Raw genomic sequence first — 27,004 nt, 5'->3', positions numbered from 1 at the left:
GTTTTGATGATGTGCTCACATATTTAGATATAAATAACTAGAGCTGAAACAGTTAAGGAATACAACAGATCACAAGTGTATCCGTCCTGAACAATCGGCTCACTCTCATATTGCTCTGTATGGTACGTAGTGTGCGTGTATTGAAACAGCATTGATGTTTTCTAAATGCTGCTTATCGCAGCGTAAACTGGCTAACGTTCTTAATTAGAATTAAAAACATAAACGGAAACATAAAAATACTATATAAATATTGATTGCCTTGAAGGTGGCACTGCATACTGTCTGCCTGAGGTAAATACTTTCGCCCTAAGCGAAGCCGAGGTTGACAGTGTGTTCCGAAGGTTGATAATATGCTTTCACTTCAAGACAGTCAATATTTTTTTTATTATAACGAACAAACACTCACATGACGTCAGAGCGTAACAGTGCGACAGAGGATAATAGTGGGGGATGGTAGTCGAAAATATTGACCTTGCGTTCTTACTATATGTTCTATAGAAATCAGGTTTTATAATCACGATTCACCGAGATAAAGTCTGGATTGGGACACTTAAACATAAACAAGGTTAAAGGATGGTCTTAGATTTATACTAGTAGATAACAGCCTTATATTCGGTTCAGTGTTCTGATAAAGTAACTGTTGCATTCATTGTTTTGGATCATTTTATTACCAACATGATGTTCCACACTGTAATTTTCTTCCTTGCGTCAACTGTTACATACGCGTTTGTGTTGGATGACGTATCGCCAACCGGAAGCAATGGGTATGTGTTTTGTAAAATGTAAAAAAAAAAAATTGATTCGGTCATTAGCTTGGTACATTCATTGGCTGTAACACTTTACAATAAAAATATTCGATTTTACTTTAGTGCATTTTATTCATGTAATAAAATTATTTCGTTCCTTTTTGTTAAATCAACTTGATTTTATTTAATTATTATTAATATGCTTTTCAGAGGTTCAAAGATAATTTATTTTCATTTAAAAAAATACATAAGCTTTTTCAGGTCTAACTGAGTACGATTCTGAATATGTTGTCTCATTTGTGAACAGTCTGCCGGCACTGGCAGAGCCACCGTTACGAATTGGATCCTTCAACATTCAGGTGTTCGGTATTACAAAGTTCTCCAACAAACCTGTCGTGGACATCCTTGTTCAGGTAATTTTTACAGAAATAGTGTGCGTAGATATTTTAAAAGATAAAACTTGTGTGCACCTATGTAGGTTTAAGCCAAGAAGGAATGGTGCATTCTAATAAGGAAATGGGTGGCATTATCGCTTGCCTCTGTCCCCCCATCGATGCCATTTGCTTGACGTGATTCAAGGATGTAAGTTTACGAAGGCTCATATTTTGCACGTCACGTTCAACTTAAATAAAAAGTCATTGTTGAAATGTCGTTGATCAAGATTGTAAACCTGAATTATTACTAAAAATATTCATGGAAAATAGGTTTATACATTGTAAAATAATAAGTGATGATTTTTCTAACTGTTTAGTTTTCTCTTTTTGAATTTTCGGAGAGACCGCATCCTTCACTAGTGCTTATTTCTTTTTCTATCCACAAACATCGAATGTGGTTACAAAATCTTTAATGCTAAGATATGCGGTCGTATTATTTTTTCTATGAAAGTCATGACAAAATGCCGAACAATGTGGAAAATCGCAATATTTCACATTGTAAATCTATCTTTATCCAGAATGATGAATTTTGGGGTGCTATAGAATATGTTTGGAATATATTTGCATTATATTTGGATCGTATCTTATCATTACTTGTTATTTTTTTAACCTAACCCTTTTCGTCCTGAGTCTGAGCTTGAACTGGTGAAACTATTACATATAACTTGAATATCTTTCGTCAAAAATATAGTTACAGAAAACAAATTTTGTAGCTTTTTATAAATTTGCTCGTCTTAAGTCCGAGCATTAAGCTCAAACTCAGTGACGTTAGTTTATGAATCATTGTCCGTTGACTACGAATTTTAAATTCAGATTCTAAGCAGATACGACATAGTTCAAATACTTGAAATCCGGGACTCCCATCAAACGGCGTTCGAGGGACTGCGGGTGGAGTTGAACAAATATGTATCTGGGTAAGTCGGGATTTCATTCCAAGATTTTCTTTTGAGAGTAATATGAAAAACAATGCCAGTGCAAATGAATATAAGCGTTACAAGTAAATATGAGAGGAACCACTCAAGATCGCAGTTAATCCACGCAAAAAGACAAATCTTTAAAAATAATTTAAAAAAAATGAAATAATGAAAACAACAATAGTTAAAAAAAGCTTATGCGCTCTTACGCCGTTTCAACTTACGTTAGTATTAGTTATCGTCCCTACTTTGAATGGAATATATCAAAAGCAAGCGTAGCTAGCCATTATATTCAAAATACGAACGATAACAATTTACTATTTGACATATTTTGTCGCACTGCGCTCCTTACTGAGTCTGATCATGTAGACCGCACTGACTTATTTTATCAATATCAAGGCGTCTGGACATTTTTAAAAGAAATAATTTTGAAATTTCAAACGCGAAACAGCGATTTCATTGGCGAACAAAGAAGGACAAACCATAAGTACATTTTCATGAATACTTCGTGAAACCGTCATACTTACAATTAGTTTGGTTTATTTACACATCTAAAGGATACCATATGCAACTTACAGAAGGTTCGGACCCAGCGCAGTGTACGAGAAGGTGGTCAGCGAAAGGTTAGGTCGAACCGCAAGCAAGGAGCAGTATGGCTTTCTGTACAGGTATGGTGCTTAAGTAAAACGGTAACCTGATGGAGAACTTTGAACGTTTTCTCAAATGTGACTTCAATATCATTGCTTTCACCCATAAAATTGATGTTCGAAACTATGCAATACTTCTAAAAGTGTTAGTAATACGCATGCATCAAGTTAATCATGTATTCTATTTTTTTCCATGCGTTATGGTTTGAATGCAGATATATTTGTATACCAAATATTGGAATGATGAATTTAGAAATGCAACTTACTAAAATATAGTAAAGGTAAATTATACACTACAAAAGCAAATCACATAATCATATGATCACAGTTAATATATCTAACAGCGTACAGTATTTAATGACGTCAGTTTTACCCGTTTATACATGATAAATATTCCCCTTAATTCCATTCTTTCAAACATGAATCATCCTTACCCTTGTCCTTTCATATACATGTGCATGTATCATGACATTGATAGCGTAGTTCAAAGCAGCGTTATGTTCGCCATCATCTTGGCTTCATATGTTTCCATGTGACTCGTCACCTATGTATTTTCATATATTTCTAGGCCGTCTCGGGTGACGGTTACAGATACGTACCAGTATCACGACATTCATGACCTTTTTGAACGGGAACCATTCTCAGTCAAGTTCAATTCGCCGACAACAGGTTAGTCGCGTTTTTGAGTGGGAACCATTTTCAGTCGGGTTCAATTCGCCAACAACAGGTAAGTGTTTTTGTGCTCAAACCAATATCGGTCAAGTTTCATTCGCCAACAGCAGCTTAGTCCTATTTTCGAGTGGGAACCATTTCGGTCAAGTTTCATTCGCCAACAACAAGTTAGTCCTTTTTGCGAGTGGGAACCATTCTCGGTCAGGTCTCATTCGCCAACAACGGGTTAGTCTCGTTGTTTCAGTGTTGTAGCCAGACTTAAAAAAACACCGAGGCAGAATGGTCTATGGGGGTCCGGGGGCATCCCCCCGGAAAGTTTTATTTTGCAAGAAGCGATTTCCTGCATTCTGGAGTATCTTTGGTCGATGGTTTGTTTACATTCAGGCAACAGAAGTAAGTCGAAAAGAGCTATTTTTAGAGCTATAGAAATTGTAGCTACGGCACTGTGTTTTTGCGGGTACCCTTCGCGGTCAGGTTACATTCGCCAACAACAGGCCATTCTCGTTTTTGAGCGGGTACTATCCCGGTAAGGTTACATTCGCCAACAACAGGCCAGTCTCGTTATTGAGCGGGTACTATCCCGGTCAGGTTTTATTCGCCAACAACAGGCCAGTCTCGTTTTTTTGAGCGGGTACTATCCTGGTCAGGTTACATTCGCCAACAACAAGTTAGTCCTGTTTTTGAGCGGGAACCATTTACAGCCAGGCTCCATGTGCCCACTACAGGTTTTCTCTTGGTATATTTAGTTTATAATACTGTGGTTCTCTTAGCCGAGATATAGACCTCGGTTTTATTCTCACAATAGACCGTCTAAATTCAATGGTTAAAACATATAATACTTTTGAATGCATGTATTTTTCAATATTGTTATTATCTTCCTGTATGTGTTTCTTTACATCGCTCAGTCTTTGACATATGTTTGGTCAATCAACATTTTGACCTTGGTCAAGTTAATCTAACATTGTGGAGACTTTCTTTTTTCACCAGTGTATGAGGACACCATGTTGAGTGCCGCAATTGCTTTGTGCGTTTTCTTTAGACTCCGGGGGTTCTCCCATAAAAATAATTTTGAATAAGTTATCTAAACTGTTATCCATCAAACTCACTCGCACGGTTCAGGCATTCAGGATTTCGCTGTGTTTGCCAACCAACTTTATTTCAGTCATTCATAATTTCTCTGTGTTTGCCAACCATATTCATTTCATTCATTCACGATTTCGCTACTGTTGCCAACAAACTTTATTTCAGTCATTCAGAATCTCTCTGTGTTTGCCAACCATATTCATTTCATTCATTCACGATTTCGCTACTGTTGCCAACCAACTTTATTTCAGTCATTAAGGATTTCGTTATGGTTGCCAACCACATTCAACCTTCAGCTGCCCGTGAAGAAATGGACAACTTGACCAAAGTCTACACTGCACTTCTGCGGCATTGGCATTTGGAGGTAAGATCAATTCACTTTGGATATTGTCAAACTTACCGTGCAGTAAATAATTTACGTTAATTGAATTATCGTTGTAATATATTCGCACACTCTTAATGCACGATACTCCTGGTTTCCGGTTTGATATTTAATTTAATGCTTTACCAACATAGCCAACATAGCAACCGTTTTTCATGTATTTTGTCAAACAAGTTCAATATAATCCAAGTTCCTTGAAACGTTCGGTTTAATGAGAGAAAAAACAAAAACATGCATCAACGAAAATACCTTTTCAATGAACAATTACCTAGCATCATATTTTGCTTGTTAACATTTCAATGCGGCTTATTCTTGTAAACCATATACTCTTCTATGGCTAATTTCAAAATATCGCTTTTGATTTAAAATCGACTTTGAATCGCTACTCGCAAGTCAAACAACATTTTGATATTTATAATATTTCTGGCAGTGTCTGATAAGACGACAATGGCGTTTTGAAATATACGACTATGACTGTCTTTTTCTGGCATAACAGAGTCTTTTTCATGATTGTTTATTACTTTCAAAAAAATAATAACAAGTATGTAGCCACATGGAGTGTCAACAACATATGGTCCATCAGTGCTTGTTGTGTTTTAATGGTGAGATAATTGGATGTCAGTAGTGCAACCAAATACGGTTTCGCATATCCTTATCTAGGGGTAAACGAATTTAGAATAAGGGTGCGGGGTTGCACCCGCCCCTCACCCCTTAGAATTGTCAAACGTCTGCATGTCAATATCGAAATACAGTATTAAAACACACCATTTCAGACAAACAATAGCCAACTTTTTCACAGACAGAACACATACCACCTTAACTATTGTTGAACTATATTTTTATTTCGGTTTGGGGAGACGGGTTCACGTCAAAAGTTGCACCATTAAGTTGCACACCCTCAAATGCTTTATCACTCAACCGCCCAGCCCTGCTAGCCTAAGAATGGTATATTCTGTATCTGTTTTTGCAATATGGGTTGATATATAAAAGTCAGATTGCGTTATACACTTTTATTCAACATTTTCTACCAGCAAATCGATTTGTATACATATACAGCACATAGTAACAACCTGCACTGCAGGTAAAACAGAATAGTGAATAGCACAAATTTACATAGAGGTACAAACATGTACATACGATGGCAATATTATACTTATCAGCAGCATATCACATATTCACTAATGTTAAAATTTATACTATCACTTTTAAGTTTTCATTCTGAAACTAAGTGGGATAATGTACCCATAAATGCTCAACACAGAATAGCAAAAATTCAGTGAAACTTGAGATATAATAAATGAAAAATGCGCTTAAACATAAGTCATTCAGAATTGCGCCTCTTTATCAAACTTTTTCACATTTGTCTAGTTCGTTTTATTAGATAGCATACATACTGTAGCTATCGTACCAAAAAACATAATATGCGATTTAATAACTTGTACATAACAATGAGATTCTAACGTGATGTTACAATAACTTAAACAACAGCACCACTGGCCGATGCCAACGCTTGTCTGGTGTTTCTTAATGCGTAACTCAATAATTAACAATTAACTTTACCAGAGTTATTGGCCTTGTTACGCATATGTGTATTTGTACTGAGAACATTTTTACCAAGTTCCATTTGACACTCTTGGTTGAAAAAGCTGTTTGACACGGATTCCAACGACTACAACCCCATTCGACACAACGGCTATCACAAAACTATGACTTTTATTCTAAACAAAACAGTTGAGCTAACAACCACATTAAACGTCCTGTTTGCACTTAATGCATACGAGTTTCCAATAAACATTCACTCGACGGACATCTTTCTGATTATGTCTGATATTCTTTGGTACATCGTATTAACCACCATGGTGCCTCGGTGGCCGCTGAGGAATGGTCATGGTCGTCGCCGTAGGACAGATCTTACGCAGCGTTTCTAGCTCACACTGCTTGCTACTGACCTTCTCCACGTCTACCAGCGTTTCAAGTTTACACTGTCTGCTGCAGACCTTCTCCACGTCTACAAGCTTCGCTTCAGAGAGCTCCAGGATCTTAGAAGAAATGAAGCAATCAGCTTGTGGCTCGTTCGAAGATAGCACTGGGTCACTCTTGCATTTGTATACGTTCATTTCAAAGAGATGTCGCCTGTCCCGCACCGTGGCTTTTGTCATCGACGGTAAAAAGGCGTGATCCACCATTTCAGACTGGGCGTCGGACACATACCTTTCTCTTCCCTTCTGCGACAGGTTCTTCGTTATCTTCACAATGGTGTCGTAATCAATGGCCATTTCACCCCCGATGAAAACTGCCTTTTCGGTTGACAATGCAAGCCATTGACAAAACACAATCAGACTCTCAAGGGTCCTTGTCTTGTCCCTAGATTGAGAAAACATCGTGTATTTCCAGGACACGAGTGAAAATTCTTTCACAACGGACCTGTCATTCGATGGCATCAGGGATAACACCTGCACACTGGGGAGCACCATTTTGTATGTGTCAAGTTCCGGCAGCGGGCCAAATCCGTTCACATTAACCTGTTGTTCATTCATTCTAATCCTATTACTGTCATACAAAAGAACTGTCCCGTCGGCCGAAGGGACATAATACTGCCCATAACCCCTCACAGCGTTCATTGTCATCGCCTTATCATCACCGGGGAGTAGACAAATATCGGGCGAAGAACCCTCGATGATTCTCTCAAGATATGGGCTCCTTTCAGATGTCCTCAAGGAATTGAGCCCCCTGCGTGACGAGTTGAAACTAACGATGGACAAATTATCACGTCCCATTTTCTCTTTAAAAGAAGATACTTTATCTTATTACGTAGCTCTATTAAAATATATTATGGACAGATGTCACATACATTGTAATATATAATGAATACACAAGAAGTGCGCAAAACGGAGATTTCCATTTTTCTGAGTTATTGTGATATACCCAGATATTTGGTGCACATATTATTAAATTGATGTTCAGTCATAAGTGATATCCTTTTATTAAAAGCGGTCAATCCGGTATACTGCATTCTTTTACAAACGAAAATCGTCCATATAAAATTATATAATTACTTACAGCGAAATTAAAACAAACTTAGTATGAATAATAAACCACAAATACCTGTATATATGATCGTCTGTAGTTCTCCAACACTTTCACTTTCTAATAATTACAGCTTATGTATTGATTTTTCTGTAATTGATTTTTATATTAACTGATATATATTTTGTAATTTATTTTACACAGATATATCATCCATCCGCCTGTTCTCGCCTTAATGCGTAACGCACGCCGCTCACTTCTCATTAAATACTTTTTTAAAACCTACGTCATAATTCGTTCTAGAAGGTTTGGAAATAAAATCTCCAATGGAAATACCGTTAGAAACCCATTTAGGAAAACCAGCATTTCACTGTGCAATAAAAAAACACAACGTAATCATCTATTGGACCATTGCATGTTTTACTGCAGTCGATTCTGTGGGATCCCAGCTAAGCTATATTTACTAATCTGTAATCGTTCGTCACGTATTTCTTTAGTAACAATGATATCGGTTATAAAATATCGGTGCTATAATAGCCATATGATTAATTTTCTTTGCCGTTTGTTTTCACATGTATACAGGCATTATTGATAACTATATTATAAATTTGGATATTTTTTCAGGCTTGTTTGTTTCTCATTTATTCACAATTTATTTTATATATTATTTAAATGACTGAAATTCTATAAATAAAACTATTTTTATGTATGCAGTATATTTCAAATAGTTGACATGATCTTTTCTTACACTAAGAACAGGTGATTATCATAACGTTTAACAAGGAATGCTAGTATTTTGAGACACGTATTTAAAAGAAATGAATATACAAGTTTTCTGTCATCCACAAGACCTAAGATATGTAATATCTTATAGGAATAAATATTGTTTATCGGACTTACATACTGGAGATAAAACATGTCTAAAACGAAAGTATGAAATGGGAATTTCCGATAGATGTGCTCAGATAGTTTGTAACCTGAGGTAAAAACAGTTTTCTGTCACTTGAGAGTCCCATTTTTCAAACAGTCCAGTGGCGGTTCTAGCAGGCGAGGGGGTACGTTAATCGGTACGTTAACAGTTAAAACGCTCAGACATATACAAAATACATATAAAACATATATCATTAATAACTTCATATTATATATGATTGATACTACAAATAATATATTCATATAGTGTTTCGTTACGGTTGTGCCACTCAGTTATGTATTCTTGGACATGCCATCGCTTCTTTACGGTTTCAATTATTTGTAAGGTGATTGGTGGTATTCAGTATAGGTCTTAATTGGATTGAAGAACGATGGGGCTTATCGGATTGTGTGATAAAAATTAAGAACATAAACAAAATATAAATATTGCATGGCTTCCAGTGTAACAGTACATATTGTCAACATGAGGGAAATACTGTTACCCTACCGAAAACAGTTACATTTATATACATATATAAGATATTTACCATTACACAACTTTCAAATTTAATCAATTTATTCTGTAATTATTTTTTGTTTACATTATTAGCCGTCATTTTGATGCAAATCACATTTAGAAATAATGCAAACGCCGTTTTAACCAGATTAACAACACATTTAAATAAGCGCTTACCACCTCAGACTTGGGAAACCAAAACAATGCCTATTTTTAGACACGCGTGCTATGTGACAGTAATAATGTCAACCGGTCAAAACGGTACTGTTAGTATGACAGTAAGAAATTGCCCATGATGGGTATATGAGAAATTAACATGGGCAGGTCACGTGAGGTATAATAATAGTGTATATCGTTAAGATTGACATAATATTGTTAAAATAAGGTTAAAATAGTAATTCCGATTCAGATCACTCAAAGAATGAACACTCTTCCATAATGGCATAGCTCCATGTAGGCCCGGAATCTCAAAAAAATGTATTTTAGTATGTTTGAAACCCTTAGATTGCATTAAACAAATTCACCGGTGGAGCATTCCTCGAAAAACACATCTAACAATCCGGGCTTGAACATCTAGTCATGTACATCAATGACCATTAACAAACCGGGCCTGCACATCAATTCTGGTCTTTCTACGGCCCCTGGTAAACCGGGCTTGCAAATCCTTTCTGGTCTGTCTTCAACCTAGGATACCGGGCTTGTATATTTATTCTGGCCTCCCAGCAAACCTGACCTGCACATCAATTATGGTCTATATACGCCCCCCTAACGAACCATGCCTACGCACCAATCTAGTCTATGTACGACCACTAGCAAAAATGGCCGGCACACCAATTATGGTATATCTACGCCCCGCCCCCCCCCCCTAACAAACCTTGCCTACGCACCAATTCTACCCTATCTACGACCACTAGCAAACCTGGCCTGCACATCAATAACGGTCTATCTACGGCCACCTAACAAACCTTGCCTACGCACCAATTCTAGCCTATCTCTAACCAATAGCAAACCTGGCCCGCATATCAATTATGGTCTATCTACGCCCCTCTTACAAACCTTGCCTACGTACCAATTCTAGCCTATCTACAACCACTAGCAATCCTGGCTTGCACATCAATTATGGTCTATCTACGACCCCCTAACAAACCTTGCCTACGCACAAATTCTAGCCTATCTACGCCCCCTAACACACCGGGCCTACGCACCAATTCTTGCCTATCTACGACCACTGGCAAACCGGGCCTACGCACCAATTCTGGTATATCTACGACCACTAGCAAACCGGGCCAGCACATCAATTATGGTCTATCAACGTCCCCTGGCAAACCGGGCTTGCAAATCAATTCTTGTCTTTCTACGCTCCCTAATAAACCGGGAATGCAGATCGATTCTTGTCTTTCAATGCCCTCTAGCGTACAGGGCTTGCACATAAATTCTGGTCTTTTGACGCCCCTATCAAACCGGGCATGCACATCGATTCCTGTCTTTCTACACCCCCTAGCAAACCGGGCTTGCAAGGAAATTCTGGTCTTTCTACGGCCTCCTAGCAATTCTGGTCTATCGACGCGACCTAACAAACCGGCTCAACATATCAATTCTGGTCTATCTACGCCCTCTAGCAAACCGGGCTTACACATCAATTCCGATCTTTCTACGACATCCTAGCACACCGGGCCTGCACAGCAATGCTGATCTTTCTTCGCCTTCCAGCACACCGGTCCTGCACATCAAATCTGGTCTATGTCCGCCTTCTAACAAACCGGGCTTGCAAATCATTTCTGGTCTAGTTATGCCTCCATGCAAACCGGGCCTTCACAACAATGCTGGTATATCATCGCATCCTAGCACACCGGTCCTGCACATCAAATCTGGTCTGTCTCCGCCTTCCAAAATACCGGGCTTGCAAATCAATTACATATGGTCTAGTTACGCCCCTTTACAAACCGGGCCTGCACAACAATACTGGTATGTCTTCGCCTCCTAGCAAACCTGGCCTGCACAACAATGCTGGTCTATCTTCGCCTCCTAGCAAACCTGGCCTGTCCAACAATACTGGTATGTCTTCGCCTCCTAGCAAACCTGGCCTGCACAACAATGCTGGTCTAACTTCGCCTCCAAGCAAACCTGGCCTGTCCAACAATTCTGGTATGTCTACGCCTCCTAGCCAACCGAGCCTGCACACCAATTCTGGTCTATCTACGCCTCCTAGCAACCGGTCCTGCACACCTATTCTGGTCTATCGACGCCACCTAACAAACTGTTTTAGCATATCAGTTCTGGTCTATCTACGCCCTCTAACAAACCGGGCTTACACATCAATTTCGGTCTTTCTTCGACTTCCTAGCACACCGGGCCTGCACAACAATGCTGGTCTATCTTAGCATCCTAGCAAACCTGGCCTGCACAACAATTCTTGTCTAACTTCGCCTCCTAGCAAACCGGGCTTGCAAGGAAATTCTGATCTTCTTTGGCCTCCTAGCAAACCTGGCCTGCACATCAATTCTGGTCTATCTACGCCTCCACAATAATAATCATGGTATATCTACGCCCCTGTTCTGGTGTGTACACACATCATCGAAAATAATACCTAAGACACCGTTTGATAAAACATAAATATTTAAAAGAAAAGTTGATATTAGACTTTTATTTCCAGATTTAAAAACTTGATATTGCAGTGTTGATTAGAGGATGTGCAAATTAGCAACTGGTATAACAAACTATAAGACAATTTCAGGACGTGATAATAGGCGGCGACTTTAATGCAGACTGCAACTACCTGCGCCTAAGTGACTGGAAGAATATTTCGCTGAAAAGTGACCCCAGATATACCTGGCTGATTGATGACGATATCGACACTACCGTTTCACAGTCATCATGCAGCTATGACAGGTAATATGACAGGACATTATCTTGGTTTTACAGTGTATCTGAGACTTACACAATGTTAAAGATGCTTAGGTAGTGAATGATGATGATGATGATGATGATGATGATGATGATGATGACGATGATGATGATGATGATGATGATGATGATGATGATGATGATGATGATGATGATGATAGTGAATGATGATGATGATAATGATGATAGTGAATGATGATGATGATGATGATGATGATGATGATGATGATGATGATGATGAATTAACATTGTGTATTTGAGTGAACATGTTAAAATTTGATCTATTTATATATAAAAAGTTCTACAATCGTGATATACCCTGATATAGGTCCAGGGGTTTGGTACAGAGACCGGTTCTTCAAAACAAAAGAGAACAAAATTTTCGGAGATGTTAGTGGAAATATTCAAGGCGTAATAATTACTTCTTATGTGTGTTCTCTTCCGTTTTAATATACAAAATGCTGATAATACATCATATTTGCGTGCGTTCAAGTTTAACATTGTCAAAGGTAACCATGTAACTTCTGAAAAAAATTAGTACATGTAGTTCATTTTATTTATATCCATACTGTTTGCAAAAGGTTTGTGATAGCAGGGAACCTCATGAAAGATTCGGTTGTTCCGGGAAGTGTTCATGCTTTTCGCTTTGATGAGGAAATGCATTTCAACAAAACAATGGTGAGACACATTCATTACCAGGAATTTCATTTTGTCATTGTTTAATGTACGTATCCTTATCCCACTCGTACTAGTTGATAACGTATATACTTCGAGGGCTTAGCGTGCAAGATTGTTGTAATGCCTTCTATTTCTATATTTAGTTTTGACCATCTTGTACTAAGCCCTTGACTTTTCGCAGTAAAAAACTCATAACCATAAGTACAATGAACACTAAGGGATTGAGGGGAGGGGTGCACCCGGAGTTTTTCATGTCAATATCATAGAGAAAAGTTATAAGATACGTTAAAAAAGATGTGTGATGTTGGCGCGTAGCTCGAAGACCGGACAACATTAAAATGAATGAATTGGTCGACCTGGACAGTGCATTGTTGATGTACGGTGTACAATCTAGTTTGATCAATTCATTGATGTTCATGTTGATGTAAGATCTACGAACTACGCGCAAACTTTATACACCCCTAAAAACACTATTTCGGACTTAAAATTGTTAAAGGGGCTTGCTGCGGTTAGCTTGAAAAATGGCACAATATGATAGAGAATGTTTTGTATTATTTTCTTTTCTTCAAAAATACCTTAATGGTTAAAATTTAGATTACTATGACAGTATTCCACTAAACCCAAGCCACCGGCCAACATTTAAAACCATTTAAATTTCGGTTCTTAAGGAGGGGCGAATGTCTAAAGGTTGTTATGCCCCCTGTTACGTCAAGTCCAGGATCGTCCCCTGTTGGCAATTGGAACTTGTATGTTTCTGTAAATTCAGTAAAATCTAATTAAGAGTATAAAGAAAATTAGAATTATTTCATTAATCAATTAAATCGTATTAAACCTCCATAAAATATGTTATTCATTCAGGCATTGGCAGTCAGTGACCACTACCCCATTGAACTACAACTAGAAGGCAGTCGTAAGGATTTGTAATGATTTATTGAGTTATGCGCGTTGCATTTGGTTTGAGAAAAGATTTTGTTTTATCCCTACTCAATATGTTGTTGAAAGTCAGACACCACTTAATAAATTTCCTATATTTTATAGAGTCAATTGACCAATTTGCACGCAAATCACGGCCCCCAAAACTATAAATGTGTAGGAAGCTGCATTTGACTACTAAACATTAAACATGTTGGAAAAATTACGTTTCTCATACGAAAAATAGAATTGGATGAACGTAACTACCATATCCGATATACGAGGACAAACAATGATATTCAACCGTTCAACTGCGGGAGGAAGCAGAAACATAATTTTAAATTTGTATAAACGTCACAAATGGCAATGTATCGACTTGATTTCATTCCTTAACATCGTGTTTCATTTTAATGTAGGCTATGGTTTAATTCATACAAATTTGCAGCTAAATAATATATCTATGGAACTAACTTAGTAAGAAGATTTTCATGTACGACTAAGCTCTTCAATAAAGACATTGATCAATTCAAGACGTCAATTGAAATTATCTAAGTGCCATATTTAATTGAGGAAAAACATCATCGTAATGGTATTTGTAACGTTTATACATATTTATGATAATTATTGAAGTTGAGATTAAAATCATATATTTAAACTAAAATTACTGATCCTCAAAAGTGATCCTTTGGAAGCAGAGAGTTCCTTCTTATGTAGTTTGTTGATAATGTTAGGAGCACAATAACGAAAAACCTATCCACTGAAGTTCCAGAATCACTATGGTTTGCTTCCTTGTACCGAAATCCAACAAAGTAAGTACCTATAACGAGAGGAAATATACAAAAATGACGATTTCTCATAAATGTCTGTAACTAAATTTAAATAAAATGTCATATTTTCAGCTCACGTACAAACACAACAGGGTCTGAGGACATCGATTTCCTTCACCGTCGTCGACTCACATCCAGTTGCTAACGTCAATGACATCAGAAGTATCTACCATACGCCTTCCTGCGCCAGCTCAGTTTTTACGACTAAATTGCAGATGGAGGCCTCACATATGGACTTTGTCACAGCGCATACTACGGTTTCTGATGATAAATACATCATGTCCAACTTAATGGCGTTCCGCTCCTCGTGTCCTGGAACTATTTCTGCGGAACTACTTAGCATGACAGATGGATATTTAAAATCTGCATTCATTACGCATGCGCCGCCGGATGTTTATGGACTGATTTATTCAGTTCGGAAAGAAATATTTGATATCCTTATCAAATGTTCATTGCAGCCACCTTACACATGTGAGCTGACAATATCAAAGCAGCTTAGCGGACATTAAGCGATACAGGCGACCGTTAATTGATTTTCACATTTTGTAGAACCATTGTGTTGGCTAAGAAATCTAAGCATTTTTGATAGCTCCATTAATCACCATGTTTGATTTCCACGCCTGACCCCAATTTCTCGAAACTTAAGACCGTTATAATAGGATTAAGCTAAACCCACTATTTTTGTTTTTCATTATTTGCAATTTATATACTTCTTTAAAAGTTTGAATACTCAAGCTATCACTACCCGCAACACAAACATTTTTCTCATAGTTAAATACCGACATTGAACTCATTTATTTTAAACGGGGCGTTTTAAAACAGTGTACATAATTTATATATCAACCATTTTTGGTGTCTTATATGAAACTACATAAAAAGTGCCATCAACTTATGTTGAATGATCGGAAATATTATTTATAGATCTTGTCATGTTCTGTCTGTCTGTTTTATTGTGCGTTATTTTAATATTTCTTACTGACATACTTCATAACATGATCTTAAAGTGTGTGTACTAGTAAATTAAGAATATATTCCATACTATTGGCATCAATTACTTTGAAATGAATACTTTTGCTTAACACCCTTAGTCATGATTTTAATAAAAATATATCACTGATGAACAAAATCCTCCTAGCATTCGAAGGTATTTATTGCTTTGAAAATTTAACAACATACAATGGTACATAGGGACGGATTAGTTGAACAAACCAATCTTAAGAAAAAATAGAAACAATAAACAAAATGGCACAACATTGAAACGGTTATAACAGTCTCTAGGTGTGGTCACTGAGCAGTTCGAACATCAGAAGCGCCTTCTGCCGGCCCTGAAGCCGGGGATATTTCCGGGAGCTACTTGGTTCTTGCGGAGTACCTTTCCGCTACTAGGTCGTTCTTTCGCTTTGTCAACTTCGCCACCGGAGCATAGCACAATAATCGAGCCAATGATCAGCAAGATCTTAAGGGTTAGAACATAACATGTATGCTTATAATTAATAAATGAATTCAGGAACAAAATAGCAATATTTGCTTCAAATTAGCGAACACCAAATGATATGTGCAATGGTATTCAGTGTTACTGTTTATCAATGTCCATGCAAGGGGTTATATAACAGAAGCATCTTAATAACTAGTGTTACCATTTTCTATGAAATGGTGTCTAGTCTATATTTTAATTGCAGAAAAAGCATTTAAGAGTATCTCTTACTACCAGTGGAAATAACAGGTAAGGAAGTTGTTCAATCTGGGGTAATGTTACCAACCATTCTGTCATATAGCCGTAAAACTTCAAAAGAAACTTGTCGCATGAAGGCCCTAGCGAGAACATTCTCAATGGTCTGTTTAAACAATGGGAACATTGTTTTCCTCGTCCTAAAGTTATAAGTGTGTAGAAATAGTCCTTGGTGGTTTAATGATACAATAGAAACTACAAGGTCAAGCTCAGTAGCGATTTAAAAAAGACCATTTTAAGCCCTAAGATACACTGAGCGAGGGACGAACAATGTACAAGCAAAACTGACAGACCGCGTATTCATCAAACTATATTTATCAATAAATGTCAAGGTCGACTCTTTGGAACGGCCAGCGAGCCATGTGTTCACCGGGATTTAAATGTATTTATAGCTTTTTGACAGGATTAGTTTCAAATTAAATTAAGTACACATATAAGTATGAGGCCAAGATTCAATAAAGATCGTAGGCTTAAGATCGTAAATATCAATGCCTAGCCTCGTTTTTTGGTGTTTTAAAGCTAAATATCGGAATGACAATAATCGCATTCATTTTGCCCGTAACTTTACGGATGAACATAATTACTCCTAAGCAGCACAGGGTTTCAGACTAAGATATCTTTTAAATGAGGAATAGGGACCACAAGTTTCGCAGCGAGACGGAATGTTACTAGAATTTCCATCGATGACTTTAATATTCCCAAAGCTTATGGAGTCAAAATCAGTTATTCAATATAATGCAATAGTGTAAAACTGCTGAAAACCTAACCAGATAGGGGCAAATATCCAAATCGATCACGTGCATTCCGAACCAAAGAGGGGGTAAACATCAGATTTAGTTCACGGTCAAAGTTAAGTTAAGCTAAAATATAAACTACATAAGCAAATCACATACTCATTTGATGACTTCAATATTGTTTACATTGAACAGTTTTTAATAACGTCAGTATCATTCGTATTACATGATACAACATCTCCCTTATTTCCATTGTTTTATACTGGGTGAGTACCTAAACGGAACACTTTCGGCACTATTTTTGAAATATTTTTAGTTAGACCTGCACCACAACTACAAAATTTTCCATCAGCATACTAGGATTCAAGACCAATTGGTTGATATAAATGGCATTTTTAAAAATGCTACCAATCTGCATGAATAGTACTTTATTAACCGCACAGTCATTGACTGCCATTTTCGTCCTCGGAGTACCTAAATATAGAACAGTTTTAATTTATTTTTTATGATTTTTTTAAATTATTGCTCCATGTTTCGTTTAAGTAAATTATAAATTTCTGTTATTTCCAGCTTGTTTTTTTTATTACATTTTTGTCAGTAAAAATTGATGATTTCAGTAATACAGGCTGTACCAGTATGCTGTGATTGTGGCAAGCATGAAGTATTTCCCCCCGCATGCCATGTATTGACATTTGAACATGAAAAACTTTAAATGATAGCAGTGTTTGAAATACTTACCGGAGAATCATGTTCTTTGGAACTTGTATCTAAGGCAAACGTCTATATTGATTAAAATCGTAATCAAACTGACCTGGATCGGAATAACGCTTTTATAATGGGTGTTCCATATTTAGGTACTGTTCCGATTTAGGTACTCACCCAGTACATATATCAACTTAACCATTTTCCTTTAATATAAACATGCATGTATCGCGATATTCATTGCTTGTTTACGAAGCAGCGTTATTAACGCAACCTACCTGGTGACATATGTTTGACGTCCGTTTAACTCATCAACTATGTCGTTCGATGTAATGCTATGCCGTCTAGGGTAAAAGGCTGCAGACATATACCAGTATCACAACAATCATGACAATCGGGAACCGTTCTCAATCAGGCTCCATTTGCAAACAACAGATTGGTTTCGTTTTTGAACAGGAATCATTCTCGGTCAGATACCATTCGCCAACTATAGGTTAGTACCATGTTTGAGCGGGAATAATTATCGGACAGGTTTCATTCGCCACAACAGATTAGTACCGTGTTTGAGCGGGAATCATTTTGATATAGTTTGATTTGCCAACAACAGATTAGTCCCGTTTTTTAGCGGGAATCATTTTCGGTCACCATTCATTCGTCAACAACAGGTTAATCCCATTTTTGAGCGAGTATTATTCGCGGACATGTTTCATTTGCCGACAACAGGTTAGTCCCGTTTTAGAGCGGGAATCGTTCTCGGCCAGGTACTATTCACAAACAACAGTTTAGTCCCGTTTTTTGAGCGAGAACCATTCTCGGCCAGGTTCCTTGATTTTTTTATATTTTCACCAGTGTAAGAGGACATGAAATGGATTGCGCAATTACTTTACGCGTATTTAATGCCTCCTAAGATTCTCCCATCGAAAATGGCTCGAATAAATTGTCTTAAACTGGTATCTATCAAACTACCTCGTTTGTTTCAGTCATATAGAATTTTGTAAAGTTCTGTTGCAATCCACATTCATACCAGTCATTCAGAATTTCGTTACTGTTGCCAACCATATTCATATCAGTCATTCAGAATTTCGTCACTGTTTCCAACCATATTCATATCAGTCATTCAGAATTTCGTTACTGTTGCCAACCATATTCATATCAGTCATTCAGAATTTCGTCACTGTTGCCAACCATATTCATATCAGTCATTTAGAATTTCGTTACTGTTGCCAACCATATTCATATCAGTCATTCAGAATTTCGTCACTGTTGCCAACCATATTCATATCAGTCATTCAGAATTTCGTTACTGTTGCATACCACATTCATGCCAGTCATTCGGGATTTCGATGTTGTTTCCAACCACATTAATTCCAGTCATTCGGTTGTTAGATATGGGTGACAACCACATATATAACAGTCATTCAGGGTTTCGTCATGGTTTCAAACAACATTTATTTCATCCATTCAGGCTTTTGCTATGGTTGCCCTTAAAAATGCACAACTTGACAAAAGTCTACACTGCACTTCAAAATCATTGACAATTACAGGTAAGAGTAATACCCCTTTGATATTTAAATATTGGGCGATGCGGAAACAATTTGGAATATTCGCAGGAACATTGAGCGCTATTTTCAAAAATGTGGGAGGGGTGTTAAAAGTAAATAAAAGCACATAATCTCGTTTTCCCTGTTAAAATTTCAATGCAGTTTTTTTTTTCTTGAATACTACATTTAATGTTTTTATGAACTTTCGATTTTTATTAAATAATCGAAAATTGACTTGACTGATAATTTCCGATAATCGATTATATTTCAAGACCAATATTTAATACCTACTAGCAGATCACACAACAAGTATTTCTGGCAGTACAATATATGACGACAATGGTGCCATGAAATGAGTGACTATGACTGTCTATTTATCTGGCATTGCTGCATCTTTCAGCATTTCGATTACTAAAAGCAATAATATGTATAAAGGGACATAAAGCGTCAACAAATTACGATCCTCCATTGCTCGCTATGGATTTTTTCTTCATGGTGAAATAATGGGATGTCCACCCAAAAGTATTTGTTAACGGTATCGCATTTCCTTATATATTCACTAGCGGATTAAAGGGGCGGGCGGCGCAACTCCTCTCCTACACATTCGAACTGTCATAGTAAACTTCTTCATGTCATTTCAGAAAAAAATAATCAAATTTTTGTCAGGGAGAACATCTAATATCTTAACAACATCGAAACTATATATTGATTTTGCTTTAAGGGGAAACGTCCTAAGTTGCACCCGTTAACTGCGTCCCCTCCCCCCACCCCCCTTACGCAATATCACTGGATGGTATATCTCTATGTGATACATAAGGATTACATGTGACAGTCAGATTGTGTTATACACTTTTATTAAATATTTTTCTACAAACAAAACGATTTGCATAAATACATCACATAATAGAATCCTGAGTTACAAGCATGTACATAAGAAGGCTGTATTATGTTTATCAAAAGAATAACTACAAAAAAAAACATGTTTTTAAGGAATATGCACCCAAGTGCGTTTAGCATCAAGCATTGTGTCCCTGATCAGATTTATTTATATTTGTTTCGCCACTGACTGATACAAAACCGGTTTCATTTAAAGATAACATGTTTGCTACTAGCCTGACAATGTATAGTTATCTTACAAAAACGCATAACACGTAGTAAAAACTGTGAACGTAACAATCAACTTTTAACTTGTTTATATAATCAGTAAAACTGTCCACTTCAAAAAGCTTAATCTTAAAAATGTTATCATTTAGTGCATAAAACAATTAAAAACAGTCAAACATTCATTGAACTCTTTATTGACACTATGTTGTAATGTCCATTGTTTCCGATGGTGTAACTGCAGGTAATCGATATTTATTATCATCAGCGATAATATTATTTTTTTTATATTTTCTGTTACAATACCTTAAACAATAGCGATAAATGCAGATGCAAATTAATGTTTGTCTGTTGTTTTAGTTTAAAAGTTATTATTCCTAAGTGAATAGCATTGTTACAAATGTGCGCATTTGTATTAATACGTGTACACAGTTGCACTTGAATATCTTGAATGTATTTTTAGTTATGGCCAGTATTTAAGTTTTTGGCCTCCGATTCCGATCAATACGACCAGATTCGATACAAAAGCCTATCACAAATTCACAGTTGTTTTCGTAGAAAAAGTCGATTTTAAAACACATTAAACGTTCAGTAGGCATGAAAAGAGTTTGCAAATAACATTCACTCGACGGATGTCTTTCTTGAGCTGTCGGATATTATTCAGTAAATAATATTAGCCACCCTGGTGCCGTGGTGGACGCTGGGGAATGGTCACGGTCGTCTCCGTAGGGCAGATCTTTCGCAGCGTTTCTAGTTTACACTGCCTGCTACAGACCTTCTCCACGTCTACCAGCTTTGCTTCGGAGAGCTCCAGGATCTTAGAAGAAATGAAGCAATCAGGTTGACTTCCGCTTGAAGAAAGCATTGGACCACTTTTGCATCTGTACAGTTTCAGTTCAAAGAGATGTCGCCTGTCCCGAAACGTGGCACTTGTCGTGGACGGTAGGAAGGCGTGCTCTACCATTTCAGACTGGGCGTCAGACAAAAACCTTTCTTTTCCCTTCTGCGAAAGGTTCGTCGTTATCGTTTGAATGGTTTCGCAATCGATGGCCATTTCACCCCCAATAAAAACAGGTTTTCCGGTTGAAAATGCAAGCCTTTGAGAAAAAACTATCGTACTTTCAAGGGTCCTTGTCCTTTCCTTAGATTCCGTAAACATTGTGTATTTCCAGGACACGAGCGAAAACTCTTTTACAACGGACCGTCCATCCAACACTTGAACACTGGGGCACACCATTTTGTATGTGTAAAGTTCCGGCAGTGGTCCAAAACTGTTCAGACTGACCTGTGGTTCACTCATACTAATCCTTTTATTGTCATACAACAGAACTGTCCCGTCGGCCGATATGACCTGATACTGTCCGTAGCCAACCACAGCATTCATAGACATAGCTTTGTCATCGCCGGGGAGTAGACAACTATCGGGCGAAGATCCCTCAAAAATGCTCTTAAGATATGTGCTCCTTTCCGATGTCTTCAATGAATTGAGTCCTCTTCTGGATGAGTTAAAACTCACAATTGACAAATTGGCACGTCCCATTTTCTTTCACTGTAAAAGAAGATACTTTATCCAATCACGTAGGTCTATTAAAAATTAATATAACAGATGTCACATGCAAGCTAATCTATAATGAATGTAACAAAACGTTTTATTATTATTTTTGCAAGGTTAACTGAGATCTAGCCAGATATCCGATGCAAATTTATGTCCAATCAAAATTGATAGGTTATTATTATAAACAATTATTCCTGTATACATAATTATTTTACCAAAGAGAATTTCCTTATAATTAATACGATATCATGTAGCAAAATAAAACAAAATTATGAATACCTGTATATAATTATGATCGTCTTTAATATTTCAGCACTTTCACTTCCTTTCAATTCGTTAATTTATATTATTGATATTTATATCAACTTTAAATATAATTATTTTGTAATATATTTTACAAAGAGATGTCCTCCATCCGCTTGTTCTCGCCTTACTGTGTAACCCACGCCGCTCGCTTCTTATTAAATACTAAAGACTTACGTCATATTTTGTTCTAAAACGTTTGGAGATAAAATTTCCATTGGAAATACCTTTATAAAACACTTCTTTTAGCATTTTGTTGTGCAATAAAACATGACCTAATCATTTATTGGACTCTTGCACGTTTTAGTTCAAGAATGATATCGGCGATAAGATATCGTTGAATAAATAGCTATATGTTTATTTTTCTTTGTCTTATTGCACAATTATACAGGCATTATTGATAATTATATGATATCTTTGCGTATTTGTTTCACATTTTTTTGCAATTTATTTTATTTATATATTATAAATGACCGAACTTGTTTGAATTGTTTTATGTTTCTTCATGCAGTTTATATAAATTGGTTGGCATGATATTTCCTGACACTCAGAACAGGTGATTATCATAAAGCTTAACAGGGAGTGATACTATTTTGAAAAAAGTATTTGAAAGAAATGAATACAAGTTTTCTGTCATCGGCAAGACTTAAAATATGTAATGTCTAATAGCTATATTTATGTTTCGCTTATCGCGCGTGCATATTGGAGATAAATGCAGGTCTAAAGCGAAAGTATGAATTGGAAATTTACGACAAGGTGAGCTGTACTCACCTAGTTTATAACTTGAGGTATCAAAATTTTTCACTTGGTCCAATTTTTGCGCCTGTCCAGTAGCGGGGACGCCCGTGTCCCCATTAAATTGATACCTTAACAATTGAAACGCTCACATATATATATATATATATATATATATATATATATATATATATATATATATATATTTAATATATCTAGATTGGGCATTTTACTGTTGGTTTCTCCCCCCCCCCCGTTATGAATTCCTAAATCCGCCACTGCATTCTTAAATATTTCAGACGACTTCTGTACAGTTAAAGAACATAATTATTTGAAGGGTTGTAGGGTCAGGAGTGGTTTATACTCTTTGTCTTACTTGGATCTAAGAACGATGTAGCTTATCGGATATCGTGATATCACTTTCGGACCTATACGATGAATGAAGTCAATGATGTACGACCAGCAGATTAACTTAGGTTGTATATTACATAGCACCTTAGGGGTGGTATACACTATTGGTCTCAATTGAATCTAAAATTTATGTAGCGTATCGGATTGCGTGGTATTAATACCCAACCAATACAGTGAGTGAAGGCAATTAAATGATTTACGACCATAAGGTTGACTTGATTTGCATATTGATTACCATCATTGGAGGTGATTATATTGTTAAAATAAGGTTCAAGATATTCATACCGATCGCGTTTTGAATGACCCCTCTTCCACGCTGGCGTAGCTTCATGAAGCACTATAGGACCGGTTTCTCAGAAATTGTACATCGCAAATACGAGTTTAAATCATTTAAGCGCAACCGGGCTTGCACATCAACGGTGGTCTATTAACGCATCTTAACAAACAGGGCCTGCACATCAATTCTGGTCTATCTACGCCGTGTATCAAACAGGGCCGGCACATCAATTCTGGTCTATCTACGGCGTGTATCAAACAGGGCTGGCACATCAATTCTGGTTTATCTATACCATATATCAAACAGGGCCTGCACATCAATTCTGGTATATCTACGCCGTGTATCAAACAGGGCCGGCACATCAATTCTGGTCTATCTACGCCGTGTATCAAACAGGGCCTGCACACCAATTCTAATCTATCTACGCCTCCTAGCAAATAGGGCCTGCATATCAGGTCTGGTCTATTTTCGCCCTGTAGCAAACAGAGCATGCACATCAATTCTGTTCTACCTTCGCCACCTAGCAAACCAGGCCTGCACATCAATTCTGGTCTATGTTTGCCACCTAGCAAACCAGGCCTGCACATCAATTCTGGTCTATCTACGCCTCCTAGCAAACCGGGCCTGCACATCAATTCTGGTCTATCTTCGCCACCTAGCAAGCCAGGCCTGCACATCAATTCTGGTCTATCTACGCCTCCTAGCAAACCAGGCCTGCACATCAATTCTGGTCTATCTACGCCTCCTAGCAAACCAGGCCTGCACATCAATTCTGGTCTATCTACGCCTTCTAGCAAACCGGGCCTGCACCTCAATTCCTGTATGTCTACGCCACCTAGCAAACCGGGCCTGCACATCAATTCTGGTCCATCTTCGCCACCTAGCAAACCAGGCCTGCACATCAATTCTGGTATGTCTACGCCTCCTAATCTACCGCCCATTCATATCAAGTCTGGTATGTCTACGCCTCCTAGTAAACAGGGCCTGTACGTCAATTCTGGTCTAGCTTCGCCACCTAGCAAACCGGGCCTGCATATCAATTCTGGTCTATTTTTGCCTCCTAGCAAACCGGGCCTCGACATACATTCTTGGGGTGGTCTATATACACCCCATAACAAACCGGGCATGCACATCAATTCTGCTATATCTACGCCCCTTAACAAACCGGGCATGCACGTCAATTTCGGTATTTTTTACGCCCCTGACTAACCGGGCCTGTACAACAACTCTGTTCTTTCTATGCCCCATAACAAACCGGGCCTGTACATCAATTCTGGTCTTGCTACGCCCCCTAACAAACCGGGCCTACGCACCAATTCTGGTCTATGTACGACCACTAACAAACCGGGCCAACGCATCAATTCTGGTCTTTCTACGATCATTAACAAACCGGGCCTGTACAGCAATTCTGGTCTATTTATGCCCCTATCCCGGAGTGTATACACATCATCAATGATACGTAAGGCACAACGGTTGATAAAACATAACTGTTTATTACCGAAGTTGATATAAGACTTTAATTTTCTGATTATAAACCTGACACTGCACTTTTGATTACAGGATGTGCAAATAAGTAACCGGTATAACTATAAGACAATTTCAGGACGTGATAATAGGTAGCGACTTCAACGCAGACTGCAACTACCTGCGCCTAAGTGACTGGAAGATTATCTCGCTGAAAAGTGACTCCAGATTTACCTGGCCGATTAATGACGATATCGACACTACCGTTTCCCAGTGCAGCTATGACAGGTAATGTGAGAGGACATAATCTTGGTACAGATCTCGGTTCTCACAAACAATAGCAGAAAAATTAGGAATATATGCCGACCTTCCTACTATAATTCTTTCGTAGATGTTCGTGGAAACAAACACTGAATTTTTGGGGGGCCTTATGTTTTTTTTGTGTGTGTTTTGTTCCGTTTAAATATACAAAATGCTGATAATACATCTTATTTACGCGCGTACAAATAATTTGTGTTTAACTGCATAGTTTCTTCGTTCGAGTGTAACCTTTTAAAATGTAATGCACCAGTCAATTGTAACCACGGCCCCCCTCCCCAGGTACGGCGGTCCGGGGAAATGGGCCGTCTTTTTACCTCCCAGCCGGCCCCGCAGTGCCGGTGAATGCCGTGGTTTTGTCCTCGCGCAAAATATAGCGGGGAATGGGCCTTACCTAGGGTCCCTTTGGTGCAGGGGCATTTGGCGGGATTTTACCATAAGTTCGTACCCGCAATGCGGGGATTTTACCCGGGGTAGCTGGACCGAAAGTCAAAGTCCCCGCTATTCCCCGGACCTGGGGAGGCCGTGGTAACTATTGACTGGTGCATAACAATGTTACTTTCGACAAAATCTAGTACATGTAGTTCATTTTATTTATTTCCATACTGTTTGCGAAAGGATAGTGATAGCAGGGAACATCATGGAAGATTCTGTTGTTCCGGGAAGTAGTCATGCTTTGATGAGGACATGCGGTTTAACAAAACAATGGTAGGACATATTCCTTACAAGAAATTTTATTCTGTCATTGTTAAATGTAAGTATCCTTACCTCGTTCGTAACTTGTATGTTTCTGTAAATTTTAGAAGCTCTTATTTAAAGTATAATTAAAAGATAATTATGTCAATAATCAATTTAATCGGATAACACCTCCATTAAATGTGTTTTTCATTCAGGCATTGGCAGTAAGTTACAACTACACCAATTTAAGGAATCTAACCGTCTGTGATAGCTCCATTGATCATAATGTTTCATTCCCACGCCTGGTGACCCGATGTACTTTCTGTATTATTGAAAAGGGTATTACATGAGAATTACTAAGATATAAAATAAAAATGAAATATATTACGGAAAAACGTTTATTTTTGCTTTTTTTTTCAACTTAAATCGGAGGTGAATTACTGATGCTTTATGTTTCAAGGTCAAAAAGTGAGCGCACTTTTTTATCGAATATCCTTTTGATGTTTTACATCCGTAAAAGTCTGACAGAGTTGTGACCCTTCAAAAGTTGGCTAGTATATATATTTAACATATTTAGATGAAATTTCAAACCTTTTTTACAAATTTGTAAAATAATGTCTTACCACGAAGGAAATTCCTTTAAAATTTGCAATTGCTTAAAAATGAAAATTAAAAAAAAAGTTAATGTTATTTGTTTGGAAAGCTAATCCTTTGAATCTAATTCAAAACTATTGAAGAATAAAGGAGAAAATGTAAAACAACTTTGTTCTCCATTTTTGAAACATTAAGTAGATCAATAGCTAT

At 37.5% G+C, this 27,004-nt stretch overlaps 4 protein-coding genes across 4 annotated transcripts; 2 read left to right on the top strand and 2 right to left on the bottom strand.

The window, feature by feature from the left end:
- The first annotated feature begins 675 nt into the window (after positions 1-675).
- On the top strand, positions 676-15,760 carry LOC128236002 (deoxyribonuclease-1-like). The gene is made up of 10 exons (XM_052950784.1): positions 676-764; positions 1,054-1,159; positions 1,994-2,094; positions 2,673-2,762; positions 3,310-3,410; positions 4,748-4,860; positions 12,066-12,220; positions 12,817-12,913; positions 13,772-13,823; positions 14,725-15,760. The coding sequence occupies exons 1-10, from the start codon at positions 676-678 to the stop codon at positions 15,159-15,161; spliced, it is 1,341 nt and encodes a 446-aa protein (XP_052806744.1). The 3' UTR covers positions 15,162-15,760.
- On the bottom strand, positions 5,874-8,158 carry LOC128234536 (uncharacterized). Its single transcript, XM_052948801.1, has 2 exons — positions 7,984-8,158; positions 5,874-7,660 (listed from the first exon to the last, which is right to left on the bottom strand). The coding sequence occupies exon 2, from the start codon at positions 7,653-7,655 to the stop codon at positions 6,726-6,728; it is 930 nt and encodes a 309-aa protein (XP_052804761.1). The 5' UTR covers positions 7,656-7,660; positions 7,984-8,158; the 3' UTR covers positions 5,874-6,725.
- A 4,501-nt stretch (positions 15,761-20,261) lies between the features above and the next one.
- On the bottom strand, positions 20,262-22,392 carry LOC128234535 (uncharacterized). Its single transcript, XM_052948800.1, has 2 exons — positions 22,294-22,392; positions 20,262-22,008 (listed from the first exon to the last, which is right to left on the bottom strand). Exon 2 carries the CDS (start codon positions 21,997-21,999, stop codon positions 21,133-21,135), a length of 867 nt encoding a protein of 288 aa, XP_052804760.1. The 5' UTR covers positions 22,000-22,008; positions 22,294-22,392; the 3' UTR covers positions 20,262-21,132.
- A 1,837-nt stretch (positions 22,393-24,229) lies between these two features.
- On the top strand, positions 24,230-24,949 carry LOC128236001 (collagen alpha-5(IV) chain-like). Its single transcript, XM_052950783.1, has one exon. It carries the CDS (start codon positions 24,230-24,232, stop codon positions 24,947-24,949), a length of 720 nt encoding a protein of 239 aa, XP_052806743.1.
- The last annotated feature ends 2,055 nt before the right edge of the window (positions 24,950-27,004 follow it).

Source organism: Mya arenaria, chromosome 5 (genome assembly GCF_026914265.1).
Source record: "Mya arenaria isolate MELC-2E11 chromosome 5, ASM2691426v1".
NCBI lineage: Eukaryota > Metazoa > Mollusca > Bivalvia > Myida > Myidae > Mya > Mya arenaria.
This window is presented reverse-complemented; position numbering and strand designations above follow the sequence as displayed.